Genomic DNA, 14,678 nt, shown 5'->3' with positions numbered 1-14,678 from the left:
GTCACAGAGCCAGTGCTATGGCTGCAGCTTCCGCTCTCCAAAAGGATTCATGCCATCTGTACTTAGACCAAACCTTAAGTTCCTTGCATCCTATGCAAAGTTTGGGAACTCTCTATCGATTTTTCTCCATTGGGATCCATCAGCAGGGTGCCTCAACATCACGTCTTTCTTATGGTCTTCTTTGTGCCATCGCAACAACCTAGCGTGCTCTTTATTCCTGAACAAGCGTTTCAACCGTGGTATTATAGGAGCATACCACATAACCTCGGCAGGAACCATCTTCTTGGGGCGCTCGCCCTCAACATCACCAGGGTCATCTCGTCTGATCTTATACCGCAATGCAGTGCACACCGGACATGCATCCAAATTCTCGTACTCACCGCGGTAGAGGATGCAGTCATTAATGCATGCATGTATCTTTTGCACATCTAATCCTAGAGGGCAGACAATCTTCTTCGCTTCGTACGTACTGGCGGGAAATTCGTTACCCCTTCGAAGCTTCCTCTTAATTATTGTCAGCAACTTTCCAAATCCCGAGCCGTTGACACCGTTCTCCGCCTTCCATTGCAACAATTCCAAGCAGTGCTGCCTAGCTTTTTATGGCCATCTTCGCAAGTTGGGTATAACAATTTGTTGTGATCTTCTATCATCTTGTCGAAGGCCAACCTTTCCTTTTCAGTTTCACATTCTCTCCTTGCATCAGCAATGGCCCGGCCAAGATCATCATCAGCAGGCTCATCTCGGTGCCTCTTGATCTTCTACTTCATTGTCTTCATTGCCTTCTCGCAGTATCATCGTATTCAGTGGAAATTGGGATAACCGTCATCATCCTCTTCCTCTTCTTCATTGTCTTCCATCATAACCCCTCTTTCTCCGTGCTTGGTCCAACAATAGTAACTCGGGCATGAAACCGGATCGCGTAAGGTGGCTGTGAATGAGACTCGAGTGAGCGTAATTTACGATATTCTTGCAGTCCACACATGGACACTACATGAAGCCACCATGTTTGTTTGCCTCCGCCACGGCCATAAAATTATCCAGGCCCGCAGTGAACTCGTCAAACCGTCGGTCAATGTACATCCATTGCCGATTCATCTGCATGATATAATTAAGCTGATCAAAACCATTACAGAACATCACGATGTATATATACACATGCATTTTATCAATTGCAGATGAAAAGGATAAAGTCGTTAACCTCGATGAAGAAGAAAAAAGCAAGTTAAGTGTGGCTTGATTTGTGTAAACTCAAGTGGCAAATCCTCTTAAGCATTTCATCGAACACCTCTTGTGCATGTGAAGAAGAGAGGAAAGCAATACACCCCTCTTGTGAAGATAGTGAAAAAATAGCTAAGTGTGGCTCACACTTGGGCAGGGGCAAGGTTATATAGCCGTAGGGGCTTTGGACCCGGTTTGTCATACAAACCGGGACTAAAGGGTTCCCCAGGCTGACACGGCCTGCCGCGCCCTGCGGGTGGATCCTTTGGACCCGGTTTGTATGACAAACCGGGTCCAAAGGCCGCTACAGGACAGGCGCCAGCGGGTGGGGTCGTCCTGGGCAGAAACGAACCGGGTCCAATGGGGGCATTGGACCCGGTTTGGTTCAGCAGTGGGACATTTGCTTGGGACCAAAGGCCTCTTCTCCACTAGTGAATCAATTCTGGAAACAACAATATGGTGTTTTTGGAGAGGAGTAGGAAATAAATATGTTGTACATAACAACACTTGTAAGGCTAGTTTCTCTTTTTTTGAACAAATATAGTTTACAGATTTTGTTTCAGACATGATTATGTTGCAGAGGTGCCGCAGGAACTGGATTTACAAGTAAAAAATGAACATGAACTAGAACCTCATTTTACTTCTACTTTTAGAGATGATGTATATTTCTCTGTGCTTTTGTATGAACTATCTTTCCGATGCCGACTCTAGTTTCTGTAAGATAAATCTGTCCTAGTGTGAAGTCTGAATTTTAATTTACTCACTATGTGGCATAAAAAATCTCTGAAATTCGGATGACACTATGTGTGCCCTGCTGTATTAGTTTTGCGACAATCCATTTCAGATAGAATTAAATTGTTGGTCACCTGAAATATGCATCTATGTTACACGTCACTGGGCTCTCAGTATTTTATCTAGCAGGGATGTGCCGGAATGCCACCTCGACGGTGCACATAATGGACACTAACAATGACCCTACTAGACGGACAAGGAGCACAAGCACCTCAAAAGGTGGCAAACTCATAGTGCTCTTAATTCTCAGCGTGAAATTTAATTTGCTCATTTATCATAGCACACAGTTGAGTTTTAGTTGTAAGATAGGTATGTCTTAGTGTAAAGTGTGAATTTTTGTTTACTCACTATGTCACATAAAATATCTGTGAATTTTGGATAACAGAATATGTGCGCATTGTTGTATTAGTTTTATGACGATCTATTTCAGAGAGAATTAAAGTGTTGTCGTCTGAAATATGTATCTATTCTCTATGTCACTGCTCTTTCAGTTTTGTAGTTGGAGACCAGGCACACAGGATACTAACCGCACCAGTTTTGCGTGTATGTTTAAATGCCCATTTGAAAACTGACACTAAAAATGATTAGAGGCATTTTGCGAAGTGCGGCTAAAAGCATGCTATTTTTAGAGGTAATTAGCTTAAGTGTGGCTAAAGATGTATATGGGAAATTTGCCAAAGTGTGTCTAAAAATGTTAGAGGCAAATGTCCAAAATGCAGCTAAAAATATATAGAGACACTATGTCAAAGTGCGTCTAAAAATATATTGAGACAATATGCCAAAGTGCAGCTAAAGATATATAGTGGCATTTATAGAAGTGCCTATAAAATATATAGGGGCATTTATACAAGTGCCTCTAAAAATATATAGGGGCATTTAAAGAAGTGTCTAAAATATATAGGAGCAACTAGAAAAGTTCCCCTAAAAATACTATTTTTAGAGGTATTTTTCCAAAGTGCGGCAATATTTTTTATCAACATGTTTTAATTGAGCATTTTTTAAGTGCCTCTAAACATAATTAGAGGCAATTTTGCTACTTTTAGGTGCACTTTAAAGTGCCCCTGAAAATCAGCTCTCCCGTAGTGACTGCCACGGCATCGTCGACGTGGAACACCGATAATCTGTGTCCCCTACTTCCTGTTCTGCTTGCACAAGGTTCGCCGCTTTGACGCATCGCCCACGATCGTGCTTGGCTATTTGGCACTCCTTCGCCCAATGTCCAGCCTTGCCACGGTACCGGCAATTTCCCTTTCGATGCTTGCCGGAGCCAGAGCCCTTCTCGCTGGAGCCATAATCCCCGCCATCCTCATGTGTTAGAAGAAGTTCTCCAACGCAATCAGAGGCATCATGCAGCTCGTAACCTTCCTCGGCCGTGATGAAACGGCCAGTCAACTCCTCGATCGTGAGCTCCCGCGGGTTTACGGTCTATTTGATCGCCATGGCCATCCTGCGACACTTTCGCGGCCCCACACACAGGTATTTTAGCACCACCTTGTACTCTTCGACGGGATCGCTCAGTAGCTCAATGCCGTTGACGATGGCCGTCAAGCGAATGGCTAAGTCTTCGATCGACTAGCTGGCCTGAACCGTAGCTCCTCCCACTAGCGACAGCGCGTCTGCGCCTTGGCTTCTCTGATGCGCTCGCAGTCGAGCCGCATCGTCTCGCTGGTCTCGCACACCATCATGGTGCGGTCCTTGACGGCAAGCATGAGCACCAACTCCGGTGAAATGGTGTGAAGCAGAGCCGCGAGCATCGCGTGGTCATCGTCGTGGTCATCCGCGCCGACTCAGTCACATGTTGTGATACCAAGATGATAAGGGGTGGTCCGATTTTCTCAGTAAGCAACGGTGGTGATGATGATCACGGGGTGATAGCAGTGGAGGAACATGACGATATAGTGGATGATAACATGTATGACGCAACGAGATCTCTCGATTGGTCCCTATCGCCAATGCAACAGCTCTCAACCCTGCAAGATATTCGCAACTCCACACACTTGCGCACGCAGCCGCCGAACACAAAATGGTCAGTTGCAACCGTCTAATTCCGAATGGAACAGCAGATCACACAAAACTTTATCAGGATCTACACAATATCAAGCAATATGGTGTAGGGAATTCAATAGTTTTGCAGAGCAAACAACTAAAAACTAGGGTTTATCTTAAACGTGGTCTCAAGCAACTTTGGGGGCGTCCTATCGACTTATATAGGCGTCCAGGACGACCTCAGGTCAAAAAAGTACGAAAATAACCAACCCAGAACAGATCTGGTCAAGACAGACTCGGAGTCGGCCGGTCTGGCGGCCGGTCGACCGGGTCTGGGACCGGCCGGTCCGGTTCAAACCGGACCTGGCACCGGGTGGTGACCGGGCGATGCTTCCAGGCATACTGGATAGTGCCCGGATGGCACAAGCGCTGCGCCCGGTTGGAAACCGGGCTGACCCGGCTCAGGATCCGGTCGGACTGGGCCTGGGACCGGATGGTCCGGCGGCACGGCCGGTCGGCCGGATCTGGCACCGGCCTGTCTTCAGCTTTTCCTCTCGCGCATGCCTCCCGCTCCTCCCTCGCGCGTCCATGGGATGTCTTCACGTCCAGTTCCATGTCCAGCTTCACGTCCATCTTCTGGTCCAGCTGCTCCTCTCCTCCTCGTGCGATGCTTGCTCCCTCCTCGTACCTGATCATACATAAATAATAGCACTTAGGTAAGTATAAAGTTCTCATCAATCACAAGTATCGTTTAGGAACAAGTTCACCTGTTGTTTAAGTAGCTTCGCACGAGCTCGTGTCATTGGTCCAATCCTAACTTCATTGGACTTGAGCTTCACAGCAGGATCATCTTCAACTTGCAATGACGGAGGTAGTAGTGAGGTAGGGATGTCCTCATCATGTTGGGTCTGCAACTGAACGCGCATAACCATCCCCCACTCCACGTAGTTGAATCGCGTGAGGGTGGGGTAGTTCACCGAGCCGGTGCTCTCCCGCACGACACGCTCGCGGATCACCATCTCTCCTTCGTCGCACCTCAACGTACTACAACCACGGCGTCGAGTTGGGGACACGGATATGCGCCACGGCGTCAGCGGCTTGGACCTGCCTAACGCGCCGGCCTCCACATGCACTCCGTTGTTCTTCTCTTACGCTGTTGGAGTCTTCGACATCTCCCTCGATGTGGCTCTGATACCTCTTGTTTCCTTTTAGATCGAAATCGAGAGAGATAGGGAGAGAGACGATGAACTCACTAGTTTTGTGCAGCGTCCAGTCGTACATCGATTGCTTCTTTTTGGGTTTTGCTTCTTATTCAGAAAAAGAAAACATGCCGCAACTATCGCCACCTCTCCTACCGGATCATGCCATCCCACGGCTGAGAAGTGATCGATGGCTCCGCTCCCCTCACGTCGCCCCTCCTAGCGAGCGAGGGGGCGAAACCCTAGGTCCCCCCTGCCCCTCCTCCGTTCTTCTCCTCCTCGTCGCCCCCGGAGGCACCATCGGGCTAAGCCCGAGATGCCGGTGAAGGGGGCGGCGGGGATCTAGGCTCTTGGCTCTCCGCGTTGTGGGTAGAAGGAGAAACACCACGCCAGGCTCGCCATGGCCGATGCGGCTGCTCTGTGGTGCCCCTGCTCCGATGGCTTGGCCCTTGGCTCGGCCTCAGGTAAGGGCGGCCTCGGTGGGAGATCGGGATCCCAGGGTGGCGGCCCTGTTCTGGTGGTGGGGCAGCACCGGCTTGGCGGCGAGCGGTGTCTGCTGATGCTTGCCGGCCTCTGCGGCCGTGTGGACGGCGTGGAACCGGAGGGTGCTGGTCGTGGCCTGGGGGCTCCTTCGATGGTCGCCGGTGTCAGATAGGAAGCCACCAGCCCCTCCTCTCCTCGGATGCGCCCGGTCTAGCTGGTTTTGAATCGTCTTAGAGGTTGGCGGGACTCTTCGACCGGGAGAATTCCCTAACAGGTGGTGCCGGTCACGACGGCGACGACATCCATGGGCGTCGCCTTCCTTGTTGGGGGCGTCGTCGAGGTACTGTCCTTCCCCCTCCTCCTATGACCCCAGGTGAAAACCTAATGTTGGATTGGGTTGCGGTGGCGCTTGGCGTCGCTCCCCTTGCTGAAGGCGCGGCCTTGGGGTGCTTGAGGGTGGGTGTGGGCGTTTGATGTGTGGTTGGAGGTGTGCCGGTGTCTTCTCCAGCGTTCCCAGTAGCTTTGTCTCTGACGTGTTCGATCTTCGGTCCGCTGAGGTGCTTCTCGATGTGCTTGGCCTGGCGTTGCTTGCTTGGTTTGGTCTACTTCGATCCTCGCCAGCAGTCCGCATTCAGGTTCAGGGGAGCGTTTCCATCGGTCGATGGTGCGGCGCTCTTCAAGCTAGGGCGAGGTGGCAGGGAGCCTTCTTCGACGATGGACTGGATGTGGCTGTTGTGCAACTACCTGGTGTTTCTCCCTTGTCAAGCCACACAGGCCGGCTCCCTCTTGATTTCTTCGGCACCGGGTTGCAAATAGCTAAAGAGGACCATGTTGTTGCAAGCTGTTCTTCATGATTTCTGGTGTTTGCTTGTAATTGTGTTGCGTCGTAAGCTGTTCTCAGCATCTTTGTACTCTACCTTTGTAGCTTTATTAATTTAAAGCTGGGCTTAGGCCTTATGTAAGTGATCGATATGCTCGATCCTATTGACCTGCTCCTGAACACACAAAACACGTGGAGCTCTAACTACTTTTACATCGGAAAAGTGTTAATTGAAAATTAATTGAAACAGTATCCGAATTTTTGTTTGGAATTTTCTTGACACTTTAAAATATTTTTTTACAATGGCAGGAGCATATGCACATGGGATCAAATGTGCAATTATCCAAACTTTCTACCCCTAAACAGTACCCAAGCTACTAGATTATTCAACAAGGTTTGCCAAGATAGTAGCATTACCAAGGTGGATCGTGTTAGCGCAATCAGGCAACAATAGCGCAAATGGTTTACTTAGTGGATCAGTCCCAACATGTGTTGGAGGTCGTCTCAAATAATTGTAAGGATATTATTGCCTAATTAATAAGCTTACGGTTCCTTCAAAAAAGGTTTTTATTGTTCTGGTACAAACGCCACCTTTGGGTCCACTTATTTCATGATTTTTGCATTTGATTTTGACCAAGGGCTGAGGCTGATACCCTGGGGGCAATTGATTTGGCCCAATCTATTAATTAAGCAACAGATTTGACAAAAATAAAAGCGAAAATTAGATATGATGCTACTATCTCGACATTGTATCTTTCAAACGATTCGCTCCCATGAACATCCACAGTTCCACCTCATTTTTTATGTTAGCAAAAAGCGCCAAAGACAAGGTAGGGCATGATGTTGTTGAAGACGTGTGCGTGTGCTAATTGTACTGAGAACAACAACTCTCCGGTAAGCTCGATCCTCAAGAGCAGTAATACAAACGGCCAATTAACGTTGGCTATAAACAGGCGCGCATGAGGCTTTATGTTTTCTTAGACAAGGGGGGAAAATAATTAAAACATGCAGAAGAAAGAGACAAGCTGTCATCACAAGCAAAATCCTTTTTCCTATGGTCAAAAAAAGAAGTCTAAACATTTTCCAGTGGACACGAGTTACAGCCAAAAGGATTGGAGGCAACTCAGTGAGACAGGGACGGCTTGAGAATTGGGTTGGTGGATAGCGTATACTATTCTTAATTTCCAACGCAGTGACGTTTGCAATGATGCAGTTCCTCACTATTTAGTTGACTCGCCGCTTCCAAATACCACAATCAACCTGTCCATTTTGAGAGGAAAGCAATTAGCTATGGCGTCTGCAGAAACAGGAGGCGACAAGTACCGGTCGTTCATCCACGGCGAGGGCGAAAAGAACACGGTGTGGAGGCTCGGAGCCCCTCCCAACTTTGACGTGGTCAACAAGCTCTTCGAGGAAGAGAGGACCAATGTACATATTAGCCTCTCTGTGAATCGCTTCACTCTCTACGGAGCAAAATCCTTGTGTCTACACAGATTGTTGTTATTCAAAACTATGTTCATATGATCCATACTGCAACAGGAATGGCCGGAGGGGTCTGTGGAAGAGAAGGTGCAGCGCTTGCTCAAGACCTGGGAGATGGAGATGTTCCACAAGGTGCGCCCCGAGGATCAGAAGTGCGTTCACTCCCAGGGATTCACGGCGAGCACCAACGGTGAGGCTTCATGGCTGCACACAACACACTTCCACACCTTGCCAGATTAGCGCACCGTGTAACGACATGAAAAGCTTGCAGGGATGAAGGCTCTGACACGGAAGGAATGGTCGGCCATGGGAGGCTACAACGCGTTCCTGTCGACCACTTTGCCGCCAGAGCACCGCATCTATGACCCGGACAAAGAAACTGTCGACTCCGGCATGTCGACATTCCTCACAGCATTTCCACGGGGTTTTGCCATTGAGGTGCTTGACGTCTACAGCAGCGACCCACCGAAGGTCGCCTTCAAGTTCCGACATTGGGGGTACATGGAGGGGCCATTCAAGGGGCACCCGCCTCATGGCCAGCGTGTGGAGTTCTTTGGCGTCTGCATCTTCCATGTAAGTTTGTTTGGCACCTTGGTATATAAGATCTCCGTGCTGTCCATGCAGTTAACTTTTGTTCAGACCTGGGAATCTACACTAACAGAGGAAACACTGATATATGGTCCGCTGCAATAATGTGATACAGGTTGATGAGGAGATGAAGGTGGAGAAGGCAGAGTATTACTACGAGCGGGGCAACTTCCTCGCCAGCTTCTTGAGCCCGCCTGCTGCTTCTGCAGCATCGGCTTCAGGTTGCCCAATGATGAAAGCAAACTGAAGCTGTAAGGATTATTGAAACATGTAACTTGCATCAATGTAAAAGGACGATCACCTCCATATTTTGAGTTGCCTTTGATTCCATGTCTGGGACATGACAGTGTTTTTAATAAAATAAAATAAAAGCCTATTTGTTGCAAACACCACTTGTATGTATGTAGGGGTGACAAAACCACACTTGGTTTGGACAGAACTTTCGGAAGAGCTACTAGACAATGACTTGTTCATGAATCAGAATTTAGTGAACTATAGGCCTAGTTGTCTTAGTTTCGAGCTAAATTCATAGACTTTCTTCATTGTTCCAAGGTGCATTCAGATTGTCACCAGAGGCTTTATGTGAGATTGTGAGTATTGTAAGGAACGTTGCCCACCTTCTTATTCATAGTACAAAGGTATAAAATCGTATATTATGGGAGATCTTAACAAGTCCCTTGCCCTGTTCGCTCCTGTGTTGAGAATAGCAGATTATGCTTAGATAAGAAAACATGAGCCTCACAGAAGCATTACAAGCCACTTAAGCTGAAATACAGGGAAAGGATCTTAGTTGAAGTACCTTCATAACTTCGATTTTACTGACAAACTTGTTTTCAACTCATCAGCAACCGCATCGATAAACTCCAGTGTGTTCAGATACTTATCTCGGCTAACACTGTAGGATGTCAAGATAATCAGTATAAATTAAAATTAATAGATAGAATGGTGATTAGAACTACGTTTTGTATTGTCGCTACAGAATACAAAACGAGATGCAAGAATTACGTTGGCCCATGTATGAGAAGAGCTAGATCCTTTGTCATCTTTCCAGATTCCACTGTTCCCACACAAGCAGCTTCCAGTTTTTGTGTGAAATCTAACAGTCTTTTGTTGTCATCCAGCTTTGCCCTGTACAAGTGTTCAAGGTTAACGCGTAATGCTTCAGCTATAGATCTTTACAAAAGTAGCAAATAAAATTACTGTGGCCTACTTGGTGTTTACAGAAGTAGAAAATAAGAATGTATAAGCTAGAACAACCTCCCGAAAGTGAAAATTCCAACTGAAGTTCAGAACATAATTTTCTGAAATCTCTGGTTTAACGAAAATGAAGATTGTGTATAAGAAGTTTAGGGTCAACAGAGCACAAAAAGAGAATCCAGGTTTAACATGAGTAAAATCAATATCATCTATTTCTATAATTTAATTCACCCTTGGTACCTATGTGCTAGTCCAGTCGACCATGCAAAGATTGACGCGATGCTATTTGTGCTTGTTTCGCCTCCTTTTTGGTGGACTCTGTAATGTCTTGTGACTGTACCATGTGCAGCTTCAGCTTCAACTGTTCTACCATCAGGGCACACCTAAAGCAATAAAAAAATTATAACTGTTAAGATGAGCACAGAGAAGCACATATCAGGTGCAGGACAGTGCAATCTAGATGAATTCTCAATAATAAAACAAATGGTGATAATAACTTTGAAATACAGAGAGTAGCACGAAGCATCCATCAGGGCATACACTTACCAGAACTGATGTCATGAGACCTAGGGATCCAAAACCTGCAGCAGAAGTAAAACCATACTTCTCTTAGCAAATGAACTGACATCCTTCTCAAGATAAAAGGTTGCAAGGAATAACATCCATATACGATGAGCACAAACCTTGAGCAATCAGATCACTCTGCACATCTCCATCATAATTCTTGCAAGCCCAAACATAACCACCTTCACTCTTAAGGGCATAGGCCACCATATCATCGATCAGCCGATGTTCGTACCTGCCACAGCAACAATTAGTCTGGAACAGAAGGAAAACAAAGCATGTTATATACTTATCTGTTCAATAGAGCAAATAGACATACCATATTCCTGCCTTCTCAAACTTGCCTCTCCAAAAAATTTCATAGTTTTCTTGGAAAATGTCTTTAAACCTGATATATGAGATAAACCGGCAAGTAAGGAGAGTGATATTTCAGTGTAAGCCATACATGGATTCAAGACTATCTCCAAAAAAATAGATAATGTATGATAATTGAATATTGACCTTCCATCATATTTTTTGAGGATCGTGTTCTTGGTACTAAGATAAAGTGGCCATCTTTTCTGGTAAGCCACGTTCATTGAAGATTCAGCAAAAGCCCGAATAGACTATTTCCAATGCAATAAGATAAAGTATGTCAGGTTTAAAGACCAATTTTGAAGATACAGAGCATCCAAGCTAGCTAAACAAACCTCATCGGTATTATACATAGACAATGCTACCCCACCAGCACCATTAAAGTTGAACACATCCAACTCTATTTGCTCCTCTACGCCATCTGTGGCAGTTTTCAGAAGATAAGAGTGTAAGCATGAAATTAGCACAACGAATAACTCATAAGTCACTGCAGAAAAATATCATTGGTACTTAACTATATTAGTAAGGTGCGCTCACAAATACAAAGTACGGAGTACTTAGTAAGAGAAACTGATTCTACTCAGTGTATACGCATATAAATCATTAAATAGGTCCTGAAGTAGTGCTCCTGATTATAGTGGTAGCCAGGCTTATGTGCCAAGATGGTCACATGTAATGTCGATGCCAACAACCATGTCTCTATTTTGAGAAGCATTAACATTTTTTTTATCATAAAGAGATCAAGCTACAAAATAATGAGTGCTAAGTTCTACAAATTCTGACTTGTAAGACCAATCACAAGAGTAGCTGAATAACTAGTTTTCTTGAGTTACATACCAAATACCAATTTGAGCTTCCCTGGCCCTCTAATGATTACATCTGTTGCTCGGTATTGATCACCAAAAGCATGCCTTCCAATACATATGGGTTTTGTCCATCCTGGCAGAGTAAAATATGTAGCATAAATATCAACGAGCTCCAAGCATTGGTGTGTGAAAGTGCAATAAAACCACCGTACCAGGTACAAGCCGAGGAACATTCTTGCAGATGATTGGTTCCCGGAAAACAGTTCCTGCAGAAGTCAATGAGTTCCTATGATGTAAGTAAAAAAGAAACCACAACAGGTGCATCAATGAAAGTTAAGCATAGAATAAATACAGGACTCACGAAGCTCAATGAACATATGTGAAATAAACTGATCACCAGTGAGTGGTTTACCATTCAAGATGTTCCTTATTGTCCCATTTGGACTCCTCCACATAGCTTTTAAATTAAACTCTTTTACACGTCCTTCGTCTGTAAGCTCAAAAGTAGCGTGCCACCAAATCAAAATTAACATATGTGTCCAAAGCTTCTGTCGATACATAATGCTCATAGGTTAATGAAATCAAATTCTTCTGAGCATCACCTGGGGTGACAGTTGCGCACTTGATGGCCACATTATACCTGGAACAAAATTACAGCATAACTCAATAGGCTAGAAATATAGGGACCACAAAGGCACAAACAATATACATCAATTATGTATCAGCATTATGTAAGTTCTTCGCCTGGCTTGCCTCCCGGAACAGGTGATGGACGGCGGATAGGCTGCAGCGGCGCGGCCTTCCACACCCTGCTGCTTGCCCTCTGTGCGACCAAGAGCCGGAGTCCATTCAGCACCTTCTGCTAGGTTGTGTGGTCACGCGCGAGATCTGGGCTTGGGTCTTAGCTCGGTGGGGGATGATGGAGTGGCTCCCCTCCGTGGACACAGACCTTGTTCAGTGGTGGTCCTCCTTGGTCTGCCCCTCGGGGCTGAGACGGGACCTTTGGACGGCGGTTATCCTTGTCTTCTGGTGCATCTGGAGGCACCGGAATGAGGTGGTGTTCAACGGCGCGGCACCGGAGGCTCGAGCGATTAGGGGTAGGATCAAGGAGGAGTCCCTCAGTTGGCGTCTAGCTAGGTTGTTCCGCTCCGAGTCTTTCAGCTTTCCTGACCCCTTTCCTTTCTCGTGGAGGGACGGAGATTAGGCTTTGCTCGGGGAGCTGTCACCCCTGTTGACAGCACGAACGTTGTGGTGTGAGCCTTCTGGCTTTTCTTCTATGTGATCAATACACCTCCCAGGGTGTATTCTCGAAAAAGAAACCACTGGCACACATGCAAATTCCTTCATTTAACAATAATTGCTAGTTGGGACTAGGACCAAGAGGTTCAGCAAAAAGCACTAATAATAGCCATTCCAGTAGAAAATACTGTTGTCATGAAAGAAAGGCATAACTCAAAAGAGAGACAAGAAAACATAGAATGACCCAGAACCATGAAGCAGAAAAAGTGAGGCTTACTTTAGGGTAGCTTCTGCACTTTCTATTGTTACTTTGTCCCCAGTAGCGTCACGGTTAGGTAGACCTAAGTCATAGTATTTTATGTCCAAATCCAGGAAAGGGAATATAAGCTGCAATAAAATATTTCAAAATGTCTATCAAATGAAGACGCGGACAATAAGAAACACTAAAGCACCAAAAATTGAACAAAATGATATAAGATAATCAGAGATTCTTTTTTTTTTTTTTTGAGAAATAATCAGAGATTCTGAACACGGCCCTTGGTTAAGTATTCTATCAAAATCAAGAACAAACAGAAATGACAATAACTAACCTTATCTTTGATCCATTTCCATATAATTCTAGTCATCTCGTCACCTGCACAAAATGAATATAAACTTTACGGGTCAGTTAGTCTGCAGAAGCACTCTCTCCCAATGTGAAAAAGAATGACACACACCGGGAAAACATACTTTTTTCTTTGTATATGCTAACATAAAGTTTATCCATGGAACTTTTTCAGCAAATACTAACTACTGAAGTTTTTGATTGAAGAAGATATTGTCCTGACATTTGGTATACAACAAGGCCCAATCAAAAAGGGCCTATTTAAGTTCTATTTTGAGATATTTTTGCAGATAAGTTCTGAACTTGGTGTCTGGATATATTGTATACTGCGTGCCATGGAACAGGATTTGCAATGTTATTGTCCTTTTATCGCTGTATACGCGTGTGCTTACTCGATCTTTCATGTCACTCAACAGAGAGACATCTAGCTAATTCAGCGCGCTTCCTACCTCTGCTCTTCAATACGCCTCTAAGACTCGCCGGTGCATAGATATCAAATCGTCAAGTAAACTAATTAAATTGACGAACATTAATCGCCATACTAGCATGAAACGATCTCTACATTCGAGCACCGAACAACTTCACCCAAAAATCACATTGCCCAGCACAAGTAAATTAGGCCAAGGGGGCCAAGAACATGAAAATGTAAGGGAAAATATTGAGTTCCAGTTCAGATGCACATGATCCAAACCAAAGTAAAGCAGCCTAATTCACCGATCGACCACAGTACGGCGAAACAATTCCCAAGCTGAGCAAAGCCCAGCCATTGATCTGTACATTCTCTCGTGGATCGCAGCGAGACACTAGACAAATCAAGCGCGGCGTGGTACAAACTTCGGATTGGAAGCGGGGATCGGGGTTTCTCACCGTCCATCTCGACGATGGGATTGGCGACCACGATCTTCTGGAACTCCATGGGCGCCGCGCTCGGCTCGCTGGGCAGCTGGCCTGCTCCGGGATGAGGCGAGGCCGCGAGACGAGGCGAGGCCAGAGGCGATTCGAGCTCTTCTGGAGACCGGAGCGCGGAGAGAGCGAAGTGGTTTGACTAGGCGACACGGCGGAGCTCGCCGTGCGCCGTGGACTTTTTTTTTACTCCTCCGATTCCTTTTTAAATGACTTAGGCTACAATGGTAGAGAAGGCATGACTTCTCTTATTTCACCATATCATCTAGAGAAAATAATAGTTATAAGTCATACAATGCGGTATCTTTTATATTCATCCCTAATAATTAATAATAATCAATTAAATTAAATTTGGTAGAAAATTATCTTGCTAAAGGAAGACATGTCATAAAATAGAGAAAATAGCCTTCCCTTATTTTCTAAGAGATGATCCCTTAGTCAAG

The 14,678-nt window shown here is 45.6% G+C and overlaps 2 protein-coding genes across 2 annotated transcripts; one reads left to right on the top strand and one right to left on the bottom strand.

Annotated features, from left to right (window-relative positions):
* Positions 1–7,715: 7,715 nt before the first annotated feature.
* On the top strand, positions 7,716–9,194 carry LOC124660550 (pathogen-related protein-like). The gene is made up of 4 exons (XM_047198372.1): positions 7,716–7,926; positions 8,038–8,170; positions 8,252–8,553; positions 8,684–9,194. The coding sequence occupies exons 1-4, from the start codon at positions 7,789–7,791 to the stop codon at positions 8,813–8,815; spliced, it is 705 nt and encodes a 234-aa protein (XP_047054328.1). The 5' UTR covers positions 7,716–7,788; the 3' UTR covers positions 8,816–9,194.
* Positions 8,875–14,416, bottom strand: LOC124660549 (cytosolic isocitrate dehydrogenase [NADP]-like). Its single transcript, XM_047198371.1, has 16 exons — positions 14,200–14,416; positions 13,319–13,362; positions 13,006–13,115; positions 12,092–12,129; positions 11,902–11,979; positions 11,702–11,755; positions 11,521–11,622; positions 11,019–11,104; positions 10,831–10,934; positions 10,649–10,717; positions 10,449–10,564; positions 10,312–10,346; positions 10,006–10,148; positions 9,574–9,696; positions 9,368–9,463; positions 8,875–9,260 (listed from the first exon to the last, which is right to left on the bottom strand). Exons 1-15 carry the CDS (start codon positions 14,246–14,248, stop codon positions 9,370–9,372), a joined length of 1,245 nt encoding a protein of 414 aa, XP_047054327.1. The 5' UTR covers positions 14,249–14,416; the 3' UTR covers positions 8,875–9,260; positions 9,368–9,369.
* Between the last annotated feature and the right edge of the window lie 262 nt (positions 14,417–14,678).

This window comes from Lolium rigidum, chromosome 6, assembly GCF_022539505.1.
Source record: "Lolium rigidum isolate FL_2022 chromosome 6, APGP_CSIRO_Lrig_0.1, whole genome shotgun sequence".
Classification (NCBI taxonomy): Eukaryota; Viridiplantae; Streptophyta; class Magnoliopsida; order Poales; family Poaceae; genus Lolium; species Lolium rigidum.
This window is presented reverse-complemented; position numbering and strand designations above follow the sequence as displayed.

Bases quoted from the DNA above. Each gene is read 5' to 3' on its own strand.
- LOC124660550 (XM_047198372.1), top strand. From the start codon at position 7,789: ATGGCGTCTGCAGAAACAGGAGGCGACAAGTACCGGTCGTTCATCCAC. The intron at 8,171-8,251 runs GTGAGGCTTCAT...AAAAGCTTGCAG, and splicing joins ATTCACGGCGAGCACCAACG to GGATGAAGGCTCTGACACGG. The intron at 8,554-8,683 runs GTAAGTTTGTTT...AATGTGATACAG, and splicing joins TTGGCGTCTGCATCTTCCAT to GTTGATGAGGAGATGAAGGT.
- LOC124660549 (XM_047198371.1), bottom strand. From the start codon at position 14,248: ATGGAGTTCCAGAAGATCGTGGTCGCCAATCCCATCGTCGAGATGGAC. The intron at 11,980-12,091 runs GTGATGCTCAGA...TTGAGCTTACAG, and splicing joins GTGCGCAACTGTCACCCCAG to ACGAAGGACGTGTAAAAGAG. The intron at 11,623-11,701 runs GTACGGTGGTTT...TTACTCTGCCAG, and splicing joins TGTTCCTCGGCTTGTACCTG to GATGGACAAAACCCATATGT.